This window comes from Pelmatolapia mariae, linkage group LG20, assembly GCF_036321145.2.
Source record: "Pelmatolapia mariae isolate MD_Pm_ZW linkage group LG20, Pm_UMD_F_2, whole genome shotgun sequence".
NCBI classification, from domain to species: Eukaryota; Metazoa; Chordata; class Actinopteri; order Cichliformes; family Cichlidae; genus Pelmatolapia; species Pelmatolapia mariae.
In genome coordinates this window covers 42,101,015-42,116,644 of record NC_086244.1, presented here as the reverse complement: position 1 = coordinate 42,116,644, position 15,630 = coordinate 42,101,015, and the positions used below count along the sequence as shown (strand labels likewise).

Sequence of the window (15,630 nt, the reverse complement as noted above, 5' to 3'; positions counted from 1 at the left end):
GGCCATGGGCTGTGGGTTATGATCAAAAGAATAAGATCACAGATACAAGCCTTAGATGTGAGTTATTTGGGAGCTTCACAGTGAAGACCTGCTGTTTCTCGTGTAGGAAGGAGTCAGTTGAGTTGGTTTGGGTTTCTGAGTATAATGCATACATGGAACTCCATGATGTCCCACCACAGGAACATGTGGTGGTGGATGGGGAGATTAAGATTGGGTCATCTCTTCTTAGACTGTGGCTTGGATCCAGATAAGCAGAGAAAATGGGTGGATGGATTATTAATTTACAGAATCTGATTTCTTACCAAACACCATCAAATAATAATTCTGGTCAGTTTGACCAGAAGCACTTATCATCTAATGTCAATCTGCTGCCTGGGTCCAGTGTGTTAAATATGTGCAGAGAATGCATGTGTACATTACAGTACAATGTGTTTATGTGTTTGTAAAACATGTAAGGCTGTTTTTACAATTATATTATATGACATAAGAATAAAAAATGGTATCAATATGAATCTGTTATAAATCAGAGAGAACAATACATTTTTACATTAAAAGAGAATATAAACAATAAACAACACTTAAAGCTGAGATAAGTGGAAGCACCTCTTTTGATCATAGTCATAAAAATGTACCACAAAACACTATCTCCAGGAAGACTAACACAGAGCCCAGAATAGTACATGCAATGTCTAATGAGCTTCTGCAATACAGAAGTCTTAGTTGTACTTTCTGTTCAGAAAGAACATGCATCAGGACATGTTTTATAATTAATTCAAGTCAGTGCATTTCTTTAAACTACAACATCTTAAAAAATAAAAAAAGGAGTCTGGCCTGTCCTGATCCAACACTAGAAATCCAAACCTTCATTGTTAAAGCAGCTTGTTAAGAGTTTGTTTCTTTATTCTTATGTGTTCCAGTGAGCAGATTACAAAGAATAACTAACCCTTAAAGAAGCATATGTATTCCTTCCTGAATTTTTACAATAGCACTGAATTTCAAAACATAAGCGGGGAATAAATGTCTTGGAATTGTGCTTTTGAATGCTACCATCAAAACATGTTATAGCCTTACAATAACTGACAACATTCTGAACATGTACAAACAGGACCAAGTTCAAAGGGACTCATGTAGATAACACCATAGTGAGTGGATGAACATGTGATTTATGGCAGTACATTAGAAGGAAGGGTTTAACATGCCAAATGTCCCCATTTTAAAAAAAAAACACTCAAATGTCACATGACTCAAACGGAAAATTCACTTTTCTTTTCTGTACGTACAACGATTGCATAACATTTATTTAAAAAAAACAACAAAAAAAAACAAACCTCACAGTTTTATCAAAATTCACATAAAACCCCCCCAAAATATTTCTAATGCTGTATTGGTCCTGTGAGGCTTCTGAGCTATGTTACCTTTCAAACCCCAACCCACAGTGATTTCTGAGTTCGGATGATGGTACACTTCAGCTTCATTTCAAATCATGAAGGGAATATGTACAAGGACAGGAAAGACAAAACAGAGATCATAGATGAAACACATCTTTTATGGTAATAATGTGGAGCACAGGCCCTCTATGTCCTACAGAAACCCAGAGTGTATAAACACCAATATCTAAAAGGGACATGATACCTAATTTCTTGCAAAGACTTCCATAAGAGCCACAGCATAGCTATTTTGTTCTGAGGCTTGGTGCTTATAGCTTTAATGGCCAATCTGAATGATTTTCCTCTCAGAAGCAAAGACAGAAATGCACTTATGGTGCCAGAATCCTAAACAGAATCCTAAACATTGCACAACTATATCACGATATTTTCCCAAACCATGGGTAGTCTGATTTACCACTCAAAACCTAATCATATTTTAAATCATGTCAGTCAGTGGTTGTAGACTTTTTCAGTGATGATTTACGAAATTGGAAGTTACGGCTTTTCAAAGTAAGCCTCATATTCATTTATTGTGGCCTCTTACATCACCCATCTGTTGACAGATTTAATCCACAGATAAACTAAGTTCTCCAAGACACTCTTAATGATGCATCATAGATGAATACTATCAAACTTCACATGCCCATGCCTAGCAGCGTGGATCAGTTTAGAAGTGCAATGCATGTGAAGAGGAATGCAAGAGAATGGAGTTTCTCCTTAAACAACTGAATGCTGCTCTCAAATCCAAAAATGAATCTTAGCTCACTGCTTTTATTTTGAAACTCAACTTTATGGAAGCACATCAAAGTCCATCCATCCATGTGTCCATTCTCTTCCACTTTTTCTTATCTGGGTCACAGGGGAGCTGGAGCCTATCCCAGCTACCATAGAGTGAGAGGTGGGGTATTCCTGGACAGGTCTCCAATCTGTTGCAGGGCTAACACATAGAGACAGACAACCATTCACACTCACACACCTATGGGCAATTTAGAATCAAGAATTTACCTAACCCACTAGAGGGTATAGGTACCTTTTAAATGGCTAACTACATATTTAATACAATCTGAGTATGTATTCATTGTGCCATGACATTTAGAGCATTACGATAATAATATTCTAACTGCACAATGTTTTGGGTGTAGGCATGACTAAGCTGAAAGTTAAATGGACAATCATTAAAAAAAGTATTTCTTTACTCTCAGCTTTTTAATTATAAGATCTGTTATTTGTTCAGTTATCCAATATTTTTAGCTGAAAGGCCAAACTGAAGAACAAGAACATCCAATAAAGTGTAATACCTTAAAAAATAGAAAAGAAATTATCAGAATCATAAGTTCGGTTCTGAAATGCCATTCAAATGTTAACTGTTTTTTTAAAAAAAACAAAACAAAAACAAATTTAATAACCATTGGGCTATAACCATGCCCTGGAGTGAGGCCTGGGGAGGGTGATGTCTTGTTCCCAGGCCAAAGCCCCTGGTGCCTGGCTACCAGTCAAACCAGTCTACATGTATCTTGTGGACTTGGAGAAGACATTGTTTAACAAAAAAAAGAAAGAAAGACAACAAGAAACAAACAAACAAAAAACGACTATGATAGAAAGTCCCTATTTGGTCACTGTTCAAACCACAGTGAGAACTTGGTTACACTGCTGGCAGTAAGTCTATTTCAAATTTTTATGGACAGAATTTCTCAGGCTTCCACTGTGGTGGCTTCAGGATCTCGTCTGTGCTTTTTTGCAGTTGATGTGGTTCTGTTGGCTTTATCGGGTGGTGGCCTATAGTTCACACTGGAGCAGTTTATCCTTCTCCAAAGAGTTAAGTCATTAGGGAGGGACTCCGAGCAGAGCCACTACTCCTCCACTCCAAAATGTACTAGCTTAAGTGGTTTGGGCATCTGACTAGGATACCTCCTGAGCAAGCTTTCTGGGTATGTCCTACTGGGAGGAGGCACTGAGATAAACCCAAGACACACTACAGACATTAGGTCTCTCAGCTGGGCTGGAAATGCCTTGGTTTTCCCCCAGAGCAGGTGGCTGGGGAGAGAGAAGTCTTGTATTCTCTACTTAGGCTACTACCCCTGCAATTTGGTCCTGGCCGTAGTTAAGTGGAAGAAAATGAAGTGTTGAATGGAGCAATAGTTGGTTGCAACTTCCTTACAGGAAGTATATGTATATGAAATATATGAAATTATACCATAAGTTATGGGCTGCATTATCAAGTACTACTCAGTTTCTTAATGAGAAAACATCTGTATGACATACTAATTATGTGAATTTATTTTTTGGCAAAAATAATAAATTGTTTTCCCACAATAAGTGGATCTGAGTCTCCTAATTATGAAAGCAATAATTTGTGCATTTTATATATATCCAAGAAACTTACACTGTAGGCGGTCAAGCTCAAGACATCATACACAGAGTTCAATGTTAAAGGCTTAACTTTGGTGTCAAATGTAATATATGCTATGCTTAATAAAGGGATATCTGTCATCGGTTTTTATCAGCCAAGCCTGTCGAACACATAATTAACAAGATTTGTATTACTTTTCATATTCTGAAAATGACTTGTCTTGAAAAGCACTCCTCTACATACGGCCTTTGTTAGGTTGCAAAACATAGAGACATTTGAATTGACATTTTAAAATTTCTAGATTTCAAAATCTGCAGGACATTTGAATGTTTTTTAAATCACTTTGAGGATAGAATAATAATTGCTTATTGGTAGCACTTGCTGGGAAGCTATAGCTCAAGTAATGTTGAGTCACTAAATACAGTTTTAGTAGTATAGATCAGTTGCCTCATCATTTAGAACTGTCCTCTGGCAAGACACTAAATCCCAATTTGCTTCTGTTGGTAAGCCAATGCCTATAGCTCTCAGTGGTGTGTGAGAATAAGAAACATTGAAAAGCAATTTGTTTAACAGCTATGATTTAAAAGTGCCAAATGAAAGAGCAGTCTTTTTTTCTTAAAAGAAAAATATATACTGATATGTACAAGACAACAACTTGGTGTAAAAGGTATTTCTCTTAAACAATTTTCTATAAAACATGAAAACTTGTAAACCTTTACCCCCAAAACACATGTACAGAACCGAGAATCATATCTGCAAGTTTCGTATCACAGTTTCCGCAGTAAATGGGACAGTGAGATAAATGATATATATCTATATCTATATATAAATATATATAGATATATATATATATATAGATAGATAGATATAGATATAGATATATATGTATTTGGCACCTGTTGTTGCTGGTAGTAGAAGTGTGTTCATCTACATTGTAGCTGAATAATATAAGGGTCATAGTTAGCCAATGCTTCCTTATTCAAATTCACACCATACAATCTATGTAAATGTTCAATTGCCTGTACCAAAAACTGGGTTTGATCTGACAAAAAGTTCTGATTTGCAGCTTTACATAGTTAAGAAACTTTACATAGTTACGAAAAATGCCACAATTACTGTGGTACAGAGGTAGCAGTAAGGTGAAGGTGGCAGCTATAAATAAATATGCTCAACTTAACGTATAAGTTGTAATTTGCACCAGCCAGTTCATTGAGTCCTGCTATGCTGTTTTTAATATCATCGTTCACTGTGACAGTAGGTTCCTTGCATAAAATTCAAAGTGCAAGGCCAATTTTAGGACATTAATTCTTAAGAATAACTTAAGTTGCTGGTAGTGGAGAGAGTGGAAGAGTGATGGAACATTAACAATACACGTGACTGCACTGTAGCAGTTTGACAGTTAGATGCCTGTGATTATGTCCAACAACCCCCCAAAATGACTGTTACCTGAATATACAGCAGCTTCAAGAAAACTACTCAACATCTGTGCTGTGCTGCATACTGATGGAAGCCTTTGGAGAGTGTTTGGAAGGAGGAAAAGTGAATCTGAGGTTCAACTGAAGTCACAGTGTCTGTGTTCCTCAATGCATGGTTACTGGCAGCTGGACATCCTGTAGTGAACAGTCTTTGTGCTTCTGGTCTATGAGATCACACTTCCACAGAGGTGATCTGGTTCATCTGGGCCCTCATTGACTGGATGCTGTTCAGAATCTTCTTCTGGTGACCAGCCAATGTCACTCCTACTCGGAGGATATCCCTGAAAAGAAATCATACGCCATCATTACACCCAGCTACACCACAGGAGTAACAGTTGACATCTCAGAAGGCATTCTGGCTTGTGGATACTGAAAACCAAATCTAAATGACAACTTTTGTGTATATTATAAAATTGTACAAAGTTGGTTAAAAAGGTTCTGGCACTCAGTCCATAATCGATCATGAAATTTACCAGTCTTCCTTTAAATCTGCAACACTTTAAGCAACAGTTACTTTCACATTTCTCAGTGCAAGTCCACTTGCGCTTGTGTCTCTGTGACACACATTTGGTCTCCTCTAGCGTGTAAAAAAAACTCTTCAACTTAATTTTTCATTTTGGGGACATGGATAACTAGTATGGTAACTAGTATGATAACTAGTATGGCAGCACCCTCCCTATAGTAAGGGAGGCTGCTGGTGTGGCCAAAAAAACTCTGGGCTTTGAATGCTCTTATGTGCTGATGCACAATGGCACACACAGGTAGTTCAGGTAATCTCCTACCATAGACACCTCAGGACATTACAGTTGAACAGCAGAGCATTCTGATAATGGGTGACAAATTTAAAGCACACAAACGTGTAAATGTTCAAAGTAAATAAACAAATAAAAATACAGGCAGCTGCCAGTGCTACCCTTCAGCTTCATAGTAGAAATACCTGTTGTATAAATGAGAAAATCCTAGGTGATTTTCAAAGTTGAACCCTGACTTAACCTTGAGGTCAATATCATTAAGATTCAGACTCATCTGATACACCTATGGTATTACATCACCTCCTTTTTGAGTTATTGTATTCACAAACTTGGGTGTCCATGTCACCCGCCTGGGGCAGGCAGCAGAGCAATGCTTTTACAATTGAGGGATACAAATAAAATAAAAAGATAAGTTCAGTCCTGCTCATGTTGCTGACCTGTGAGATCCAAGTCTTACCCCTGAAAGTTTGGACAGCCTAATAGACATGCTCATGTTTGATTTCTTTGCTCCATGGTCCATGAGGGGCGATCGTGGCTCAAGAGTTGGGAGTTCGCCTTGTAATCGGAAGGTTGCCGGTTCGAGCCCCGGCTTGGACAGTCTTGGTCGTTGTGTCCTTGGGCAAGACACTTCACCCATTGCCTACTGGTGGTGGCCAGAGTGGTGGCGCCAGTGTCCGGCAGCCTCGCCTCTGTCAATGCGCCCCAGAGCGGCTGTGGCTACAATGTAGCTTGCCATCACCTTGTGTGTGAATGTGTATGTGAATGGGTGGATGACTGGATGTGTAAAGCGCTTTGGGGTCCTTAGGGACTAGTAAAGCGCTATACAAAATACAGACCATTTAACATGGTGGCAAATATTAAGTGTTTATGTTAATTTTTGTTGGCAAAGCCTCATAATTTTATTACCATATCTTTTATTATTATTATTAGATATCAGTTTAGAATCCTCACTCTTACTTTTATGTCTTTATGAAGAGAGGCCTCCACTTATATCAGCGAGCTTCTTCAGCCTTACTCTCCAAACCGTCATGTCATAGAACAACTGCCTGAATACCTGCTTCTCCACAACATGGAAGCTCTTCTCAACCAAGCTGAGTAGACACCTGAGTCAATATATAAGGACACCTGAGAAAGGTATTGGAAATAACACCAGAGAGCCAAAGCACCAGCTCCTGGTTGGCAGAGCAGTACACAAGGATTCTTAGACCAGTACCAACATGAGCAGTGCCTAGTTTGACTACAAACACCATCAAGGCATGGAGACACCAGTAGGTCCCTGAATGCACACTGTTGTATCTGGCACAAAGAGATTAGCAACAGATTCTTTAAATCCCAACTTTTCTGAACCATTTTTCCTTTGCGGCAGGGCATATTTTCCCGCTGAAAGAGGCCATAGCCATTAGGGAATACTGTTTCCGTGAATACGTTTCTGTTTCTTTCAGACTACATTAAAGCAATTACTAACAGTTAAACACTGAAATGACAGGTGAGATACTGTTTTTCAACTATTAATGAGTCCACAGTAACTTAACGAGTAACAACATTTATAGCGTAGTTTCACTGGTCTGGCCCATTTAAGATCACTTAAGATCAAAGTAGGGTGTACAGTGTGTGGCCCACAGTGTAAAATGAGTTTGACATCCCTTGTGTACATGGTCTGCAACAATGCTTAGGTAGGTAGTAGGTAGTAATATCCACATAGATGGCAAGGTCCAAGGTTTCCCTCGCTCAAATCCTTACACTTCCCCATTGTTGCTGCATTCTAACTCATCAGCTAGTGTGTGCATGTGAGACCTCTGTTTTTGATATAAGAAAAGTATCTAACATACTCCATGGTCATTTGAGACACCACATCAAAGCTGGTGAAGCCTTCACTGGTGAAGTTCTCCTTGTACTGGCCCATTTTTATGGCATCCAGCCACTCATCGACGGTGCTGAAAGAGGAGAAATCTGGAGTGCTGCGATCAAGCAGAGCTAAATGAACACTAAATGGTGGATAGAAAAAGACAAAAGAACTAAAAGTTAAAAAGATGATCGGGTGTCAGCAACTCTCAGCGTGAAATAATTGTTCTTCCTGTCATACCTTGATGACAATGGTGTCATGGCCTTCAGGCTGTTGGGATTGCGGATCATCTTATCCAGTGTGCTGACAATCTGGCTGAATTTGGGTCGGTTGTTGCGATCTTTCTGCCAGCAGTCAAGCATTAGCTGATGTAGTGCACTAGGACAATCCATAGGGGGTGGCAACCTGTAGTCCTGCTCTATGGCATTGATTACCTAAAACAATTTGCATGAAAACTCATGGTTAAAACAAAAGCCTTGGAATAAGGCGCAAAATGTAAATAAAAAATGAATGCATTCAGATCATAATTCTGATAGCAAAAAGCTGACAAACAGGACAGGATTTAAAAAGAAAAAAAGAAATGACTTGCAAATCTGATAAACTGATATTTTATTCTCATAGCAAATGTTTAAACTGAGAAAATGTACTATTTTAAGAAAAAGTGGGACCATTTGGAATCTCAAATAAGTTGGGACATGGACATGTTTAACACTGTGTAGTATGAGGTTGCCACGGAGGTCACCACCTTTATGGACAGAGTCAATCATTACAGACCTCCAAACTTCACGTGGCCTTCAGATTAGCTCAAGAACAGTGCATAGAGAGCTTCAGTGCATAGAGGACTCTCCACCCCCATCTGCCTCTGGATCAAGGACTTCCTGACAAATAGACCACAGTCTGTCAGACTCGGCCCACACCTGTCCAGCACCATCACACTCAGCACCGGGTCTCCACAAGGATGTGTTCTGAGTCCCCTCCTGTTTACACTCTACACATCCGACTGCTCCCCTACCCATCTCTCAAACACCATCATAAAGTTTGCGGATGACACCACCGTGGTTGGACTCATCTCAAGGGGGGATGAGTCGGACTACAGAGATGAGGTCAACAGACTGACTGAGTGGTGTTCAGTTAATAACCTCCAACTGAACACCACAAAAACTAAAGAACTCATCTTGGACTTCAGGAAGGGCAGAGCAGACCCGGCCCCACTGTACATTCACGGGAGCTGTGTGGAGAGGGTGCACTCCATGAGGTTTCTGGGCGTGCAGATCTCTGATGATCTCTCCTGGTCTGCAAATACCACGGCGGTGGTAAAAAAGGCCCAGCAGCGTCTCCACTTTCTGAGAGTGCTCAGGAGGAACAACCTGGAGGAGAGGCTGCTGGTGACATTCTACAGAGCCACCATAGAGAGCATCCTAACGTACAGCATAACAACATGGTATGCAGGGTGCTCAGCTGCAGACAGGAAAGCACTGCAGAGGGTCATCAACACAGCCCAGAAGATCACCGGCTGCTCTCTGCCCAGCCTGGAGGTCATTGCAAACTCTCGGTACCTCAGCAGAGCTGGCAATATCATCAAGGACCATTCTCACCCCAGCAACCAAGTGTTTGAACTATTACCATCAGGTCGACGGTACAGGTCACATAAAACCAGGACAAACAGATTCAGGGATAGCTTCTTTCCCAGAGCTATCACCATAGTAAATAAGCACAAAAACAACTGAAACTGCTTAGCTACTCCATACTGTCACCGTCAATTATTATGCTGCTATTCTTACTGTCATTATATTAATGCTGCTATCCTGTATATATTGTACCTACTATTGTTTGTTTTATTGCACCTTTTATATTTTACATTTATATTTATTATTGTATTTTTGCACCAAGGGAGTGGCACTCCAATTTCGTTGTACCCTGTACAATGACAATAAAGGCTATTCTATTCTATTCTATTCTATTCTATTCTATTCATGGGTTTAAAAACAGCGTCGGATCCAGAGGCCTACAGCACGCCACCACCAGACTCTAGAGTAGTGGAGATGTGTTTTCTGGAGTGACAAATCACACTTTTCCATCTGGCAATCTGATGGATGCCTCTGGTTTGAGCAATTGCCACGAGAACAGTACTTATCTGACTGTATTGTGCCAAAGCTTAAAATTTGGTGGCGGAGCGATGGGGTTGTTTTTCAGGAGTAAGTAGTGTGCATCAAGGTTTATTTAGTTCATTCACATTTCTCATTTCTCTGCGACCTGCTGATTTCAGGGTACAATTTCAGTCACAAAAGATTTTCTCTGACTGACTACAGAAGCAATAATGGGCCGTTACCACATTCTTTTGGCAGTAAATTCAAACTGCTTAAATTAAGCGTAGGGAACAACTACCACTATCTGGCAGTTTATCATAGTTTATCTTAAACACAAATACCAGTAATTTTAAAGGGCTTTACTCACATCTTGATTACTCATGTCCCAGTAGGGCCTCTCTCCATATGACATGACCTCCCACATGACTATGCCATAGCTCCAGCAGTCACTTGAGGAGGTGAACTTCCTGTACTGAATGGCCTCTGGTGCTGTCCACCTGATGGGAATCTTTCCCCCCTAAGAAGAAGAAGAAGAAGTTCATTTATGACAGAATTTATAATACAATTTGAAATATTATAAATGAAATATACTGAATGAAGGTCTCCGTAGTCACTGATAAGGACTCACCAGAGCACTGGTGTAAGTGGGGTCTGAAGTATCCTCTTCAAGGAAACGTGACAGGCCAAAGTCAGACACTTTGCACACTAGGTTGCTGTTGACCAAGATGTTCCTTGCTGCCAGGTCTCGATGGACATAGTTCATGTCACACAAGTATTTCATTCCTGCTGCAATGCCGCGCAGCATTCCCACCAGCTGTATCACTGTGAACTGGCCATCATTTTGCTTTCAAGAAAACAACATCAAATTAGTGTAAATTAATATAAATTCACTCCACAAAAATCGCATGTGCTGACTCTCCAAACATCACAGGTTGTTATAAAACTAATTGAAAAAACACTGGACTCTTTTGGATAAATGTCTGAGCATTATGTCTCAACTACTCTGCCTGCTTCCATGTGCAGCCTTTTTCAGATATTAAACTGTAAAAATTCTCTTGAAAAAGAGAGTACCAGGGTACCAGGTTCTATACAGCAGGTCTGCAAATTTTGTTTGGGTGCTGCTTTAGCAAGAAACCCAGTACACATAATAGTTTCTAGACAGTTTTCTGCGGTTATGAGCTCACAAAAAAATCTTCTCATGTTTTGACAGCCACGTAAAGTAACATGGCAAGGTCAGCTCTAGCACACACACACCACAAAACACATCTCATGGTCTCCATTAGCAGATAAGAAGAAACAACATGCACCAGGAGATGCAATGTAAATGGTATATGGAATGATTCTTATATAGACTTAGACTTAGAGACTTAGAGCTTTTTATTGTCATTGTGCAATTTCTTGCACAGCGAAATTGGGTAGCTGGACCACAAAGATGCAAAAGTAAGAAGAAGAGAAACCAATATACAACGAGGGGGAAAATATACCGCTTTTCTACTCTCCCAGAGCACTCAGACTTGCCCAAGGTTATTTGGCATGACAGACTGGGGGAGCCAGAGATCAAACCACGAACCTTCTGATGAGCAGATGACCTGGTCGACCTCCTGAGCTACAGCAACCCCAAAGTGGATGGCAGTCTGATTCCTGCCTATCAAGGCTGGCTATTAAGACATGAAACATCAAGCCCTTCCTGGTGGGGAAGGAGGTTCAAGGTTCAAGAGGTCGAGAGATACAGGCTAGATATAGTTGGGCTCACATTAAGGCAAGCATTGGGCTCTGGAACCAGCCTCCTGGGGATTGGACTTTGTTCCAGTCTAGAGTTGCTCTTGGTATTCTTTTCACTTTTGAGACGCTTTGGTTCAGGGGATAGGTCCTGACTGTCATTTGCACTTATGTGCCAAACAACAGATATTATTATTCTTATGAATAGTATTGTTATTATTATAACCCAACCTTCTTACAGTCACTGACTGGGATGATTGAGGGTGCTCCATCTGGTGACTCTGTTGTCCTACTGAACTGGAGAACTAGAGGGAGCTGATCAAGAACAACGGCCTGCCTGATTTGGACTCAAGTGGTGTTTTGTGTTTGGACTTCTGTGCAAATCAAAGTTTGTCCATAACGTACACCATGTTTAAACATAAGGATGTCCATAGGTGCATGTGGCACCAAGACACCCAAGGCCAGAGATATGTGTTCTGGATAACTGGCTAATGGACGGGAGCTGAGCTGCCATCTCATCACGACCTGGTAGTGAGCTGGATCAGGTAGTGGGGGAGAGGATTCTGGACCTAGTACACCCAAACATGTTGTGGAGGGAATGGGAATGCTGGGAATGCCTGGCAGAGACCCTGGTGTAGCAGATCTTCAACTCCCACCTCCTGTCATGATTCTGGGTCGGTTCGACCCAGCATTCTGAGTTTATTATGTTTTGGGTTTATTTTTGCTTTATGGAGTGTTTTGGGGTTCTCTGGTGTTTTGATTATTTACGATAGATTATATTACTGTGGTTCTGGTTTGGGGTTTTGTTCACAGGGTTTGTGTTCTCATGTTTTGTGTGGGTTTAGTTCTGTGTCTGGTCTGCGTCCTTGTGTAGTGATTTCTTGTTTCCTGTTTTATTGCGAAGGTCTGCGTCTCATGTGAGTGTGTTCAGTTTGCCTCCCTTGTCTCGTCTCGTTAATTACTCCCAGCTGTGTCCCCCACCTGTGTGTAATCTCCCTGTGTTTCTCTGAGTGTATTAAGTCGTGTCTTCTGTTGTAGTAGTCGCTGGTCCGTCTGTGTTTCTACCATGTTCCATTTGTGTGTTCTCCCTGCTGTCACCATCATATACCGTCGTTTATCCTCCTTCATGTTCAGGTTCATGTTCTGGTTCGTGTTCAGTAGTTAGTTGTTCCCAGTATAGTTTGGTTTGTTCTCCGTTTTGCCGTTTGTCCATTTTTATTTTGTGTTTAATAAACCACCTTCACACCTTTACAAGTGCCTGCGTTTGGATCCTCCTTTATTACTTCCACACGGCTCATCTCACTCCCTGTGACAGTACGGACCAGCCACAAATGGATCCAGCGGCATTCGCCCCTCCCAAGGAGCTCCAGGAGGTCATAATTGACGCAGCCTCAAGCCTGCAACCTATGGCTGGAGCATGAGGGAGAGGGATTTCTCAGCTAAGCCAAGCTACAGCAGCTTATTTCCGGTCACCCCTGGCTCTTGGACTCACTGCACCCGCTCATTCAGGACTTTATACTCCACGAACTACACCTTCACCCCCCTGCCGCTACTGCTCGCCCGCTCGCTTCAACGGAGGACGTGCCGTCCGTACCGCCGGATGAGGAGTTACCCGGCCCGTCGGAGCCGTCTCCACAGAGGAAGCGACGTTCGCGGCACCGGCGCGGCACCCCACAGCCGGACTCCAGGATGTCAAAGCAGCCGGCTGTGGTGAGTGAAAGGGACACTTTTTCTGTTGCGTCTGTAACTGTTTTTTCTGGGGCAATTTTTTGTGTTTCAACTGAGGATAATAGTGGTTTTTCCGTCTCACCCATGGCCATTGCTCCAAAGACTGCCTTTGCTGAGCCCACATTCGGGGTTAAGGACTGTGTTCATGCTGTTGTTTCCAAGCCTGGAGTAATTGAGTCCAGCACTATGAACGCAGGGAATGAAAATGTTGGGGACACTTTTTCATCTCCATCAGTTCCTTCAGGGAGAGCAATAAACCTCACTGAGACAGTTTTTTCTGATCATATTGTCCCATCCTCACTTCCACCCCAGTTAAACATCAGGTCTGTAACGCTGCCCGCAGTTCAGTCAGCAGCCCAGCTGCCCGCAGTTCAGTCAGCCACTCCACTGCCTGTTACACCTCCACTACCATCATCTTCGCTACCCGTAGCTCAGTTGCCACTCGCTCAGCAGCCTGCCAACTCATTCATTCAGCCACCATCCTCACCGTCTCATTCAAAGCAGGGAACACACTTCACCACAACATCTGATGGTTCTCTAAAGCTGGCCATCTCAGAGACAGTCACTCCCTCTAGGGCCTGCCCAGAGGCTGGGTGTCAGCCGCCTATCTCAGCTGGAGGGCCCGAGGAGCCCGTCCAGCCTCAAGCCACGTCAGCTGGGGGTTCAGGAGAACCCAGCCAGCCTCAAGTCTCGTCAGCTGGGGGTTCAGGAGAACCCAGCCAGCCTCAGGTCTCGTCAGCTGGGGGTTCGGGAGAACACAGCCAGCCTCAGGTCTCGTCAGCTGGGGGTTCGGGAGAACACAGCCAGCCTCAAGTCTCGTCAGCTGGGGGTTCGGGAGAACACAGCCAGCCTCAAGTCTCGTCAGCTGGGGGTTCGGGAGAACACAGCCAGCCTCATGCCACGTCAGCTGGAGGGCCCGGGAGAACCCAGCCTCATGCCTCGTCAGCTGGAAGGCCCGAGTCGCCCGTCCAGCCTCATGCCTCGTCAGCTGGAGGATCCGAGGAGTCCATCCAGTTTCACGCCTCGTCAGCTGAGGGTCCTGGGGGACCCAGCCAGCACATCCCCATGTCTGCTGACGGTTCTGGGAAGACCGTTCAGCCACCACCTGTTCCACCACCTGCAACCTCCACACCACCGCCTGCAGCAACCGCACCATCGCCTGCAGGTTCCGCAGCCGCCACCCTGCCGTCAGGTTCTGCAGCCGTGTCTTCATCCACGCCTGGTCCAGCCTCTGTGTCTTCATCCACGCCTGCAGCGTCAGCCTCATCCACGTCTGGTCCTGCCTCGTCTGGTCCTGCCTCGTCAGCCTCATCCTCGTCTGGTCCTGCCTCGTTTGGTCCTGAGTGTGTTCAGTTTACCTCCCTTGTCTCGTCTCGTTAATTACTCCCAGCTGTGTCCCCCACCTGTGTGTAATCTCCCTGTGTTTCTCTGAGTGTATTAAGTCGTGTCTTCTGTTGTAGTAGTCGCTGGTCCGTCTGTGTTTCTACCATGTTCCATTTGTGTGTTCTCCCTGCTGTCACCATCATATACCGTCGTTTATCCTCCTTCATGTTCAGGTTCATGTTCTGGTTCGTGTTCAGTAGTTAGTTGTTCCCAGTATAGTTTAGTTCGTTCTCCGTTTTGCCGTTTGTCCATTTTTATTTTGTGTTTAATAAACCACCTTCACACCTTTACAAGTGCCTGCGTTTGGATCCTCCTTTATTACTTCCACACGGCTCATCTCACTCGACGTGACACCTCCAGCAGAACTTGACATTGAGTCCAAATTAACCATATTCTGCACGTGTGTTGCTAAGGTTGCTGCAAGGAGCTGTGTCAACAAGGTGGTTGGTGCCTGTCGTGGTTGTAATCCTCAAACCAGATAGCGGACATTGGAGATGAAGGGAGCCATCAAGTTGTAGAAGGTTAGCCTGTGGGACTTCAGAGGCAACTGATGAGCACTGGTAGGAAAAACTGAAGCAAATACTCAGGTGTGGGAAGAGTTTGTGAGGCCATGGAACAAGACTTTCTGTCTACCTTCAAGCTGAAGTGACGGTCAGATGACTCAGGTGGGTACTGTATTCACATTGTGTAGAGTGGGAGTGGGGTGCTGCTGACCTTAGGTTGCAGATACTAGTTTTAGAAATTAAATTTCTCAGAAGGGTGGCTGTTCCTTAGAGACAGGATGAAGAGTTCAGTCATTGGAGAGGGGCTCAGAATAAAGCCGCTACTCCTCCACATTGAAAGGAGTCAGTTGAGGTGGTTTGAGC

General features: G+C 42.9%; 1 protein-coding gene across 1 annotated transcript in view; it reads right to left on the bottom strand.

The window, feature by feature from the left end:
- Nucleotides 1–566: 566 nt before the first annotated feature.
- The window catches only part of LOC134618224 (ephrin type-B receptor 2-like), a 66,565-nt gene continuing 51,501 nt past the window's right edge, over nucleotides 567–15,630 (bottom strand). Inside the window, exons 12-16 of the mRNA XM_063463510.1 lie at nucleotides 10,563–10,778; nucleotides 10,302–10,451; nucleotides 8,088–8,281; nucleotides 7,834–7,989; nucleotides 567–5,533 (exon numbers count right to left, since the gene is read on the bottom strand). Of these exons, the coding sequence (XP_063319580.1) occupies nucleotides 5,425–5,533; nucleotides 7,834–7,989; nucleotides 8,088–8,281; nucleotides 10,302–10,451; nucleotides 10,563–10,778 (825 nt within the window). The 3' untranslated portion in view covers nucleotides 567–5,424. The remainder of the gene's footprint in view (nucleotides 5,534–7,833; nucleotides 7,990–8,087; nucleotides 8,282–10,301; nucleotides 10,452–10,562; nucleotides 10,779–15,630) is intronic.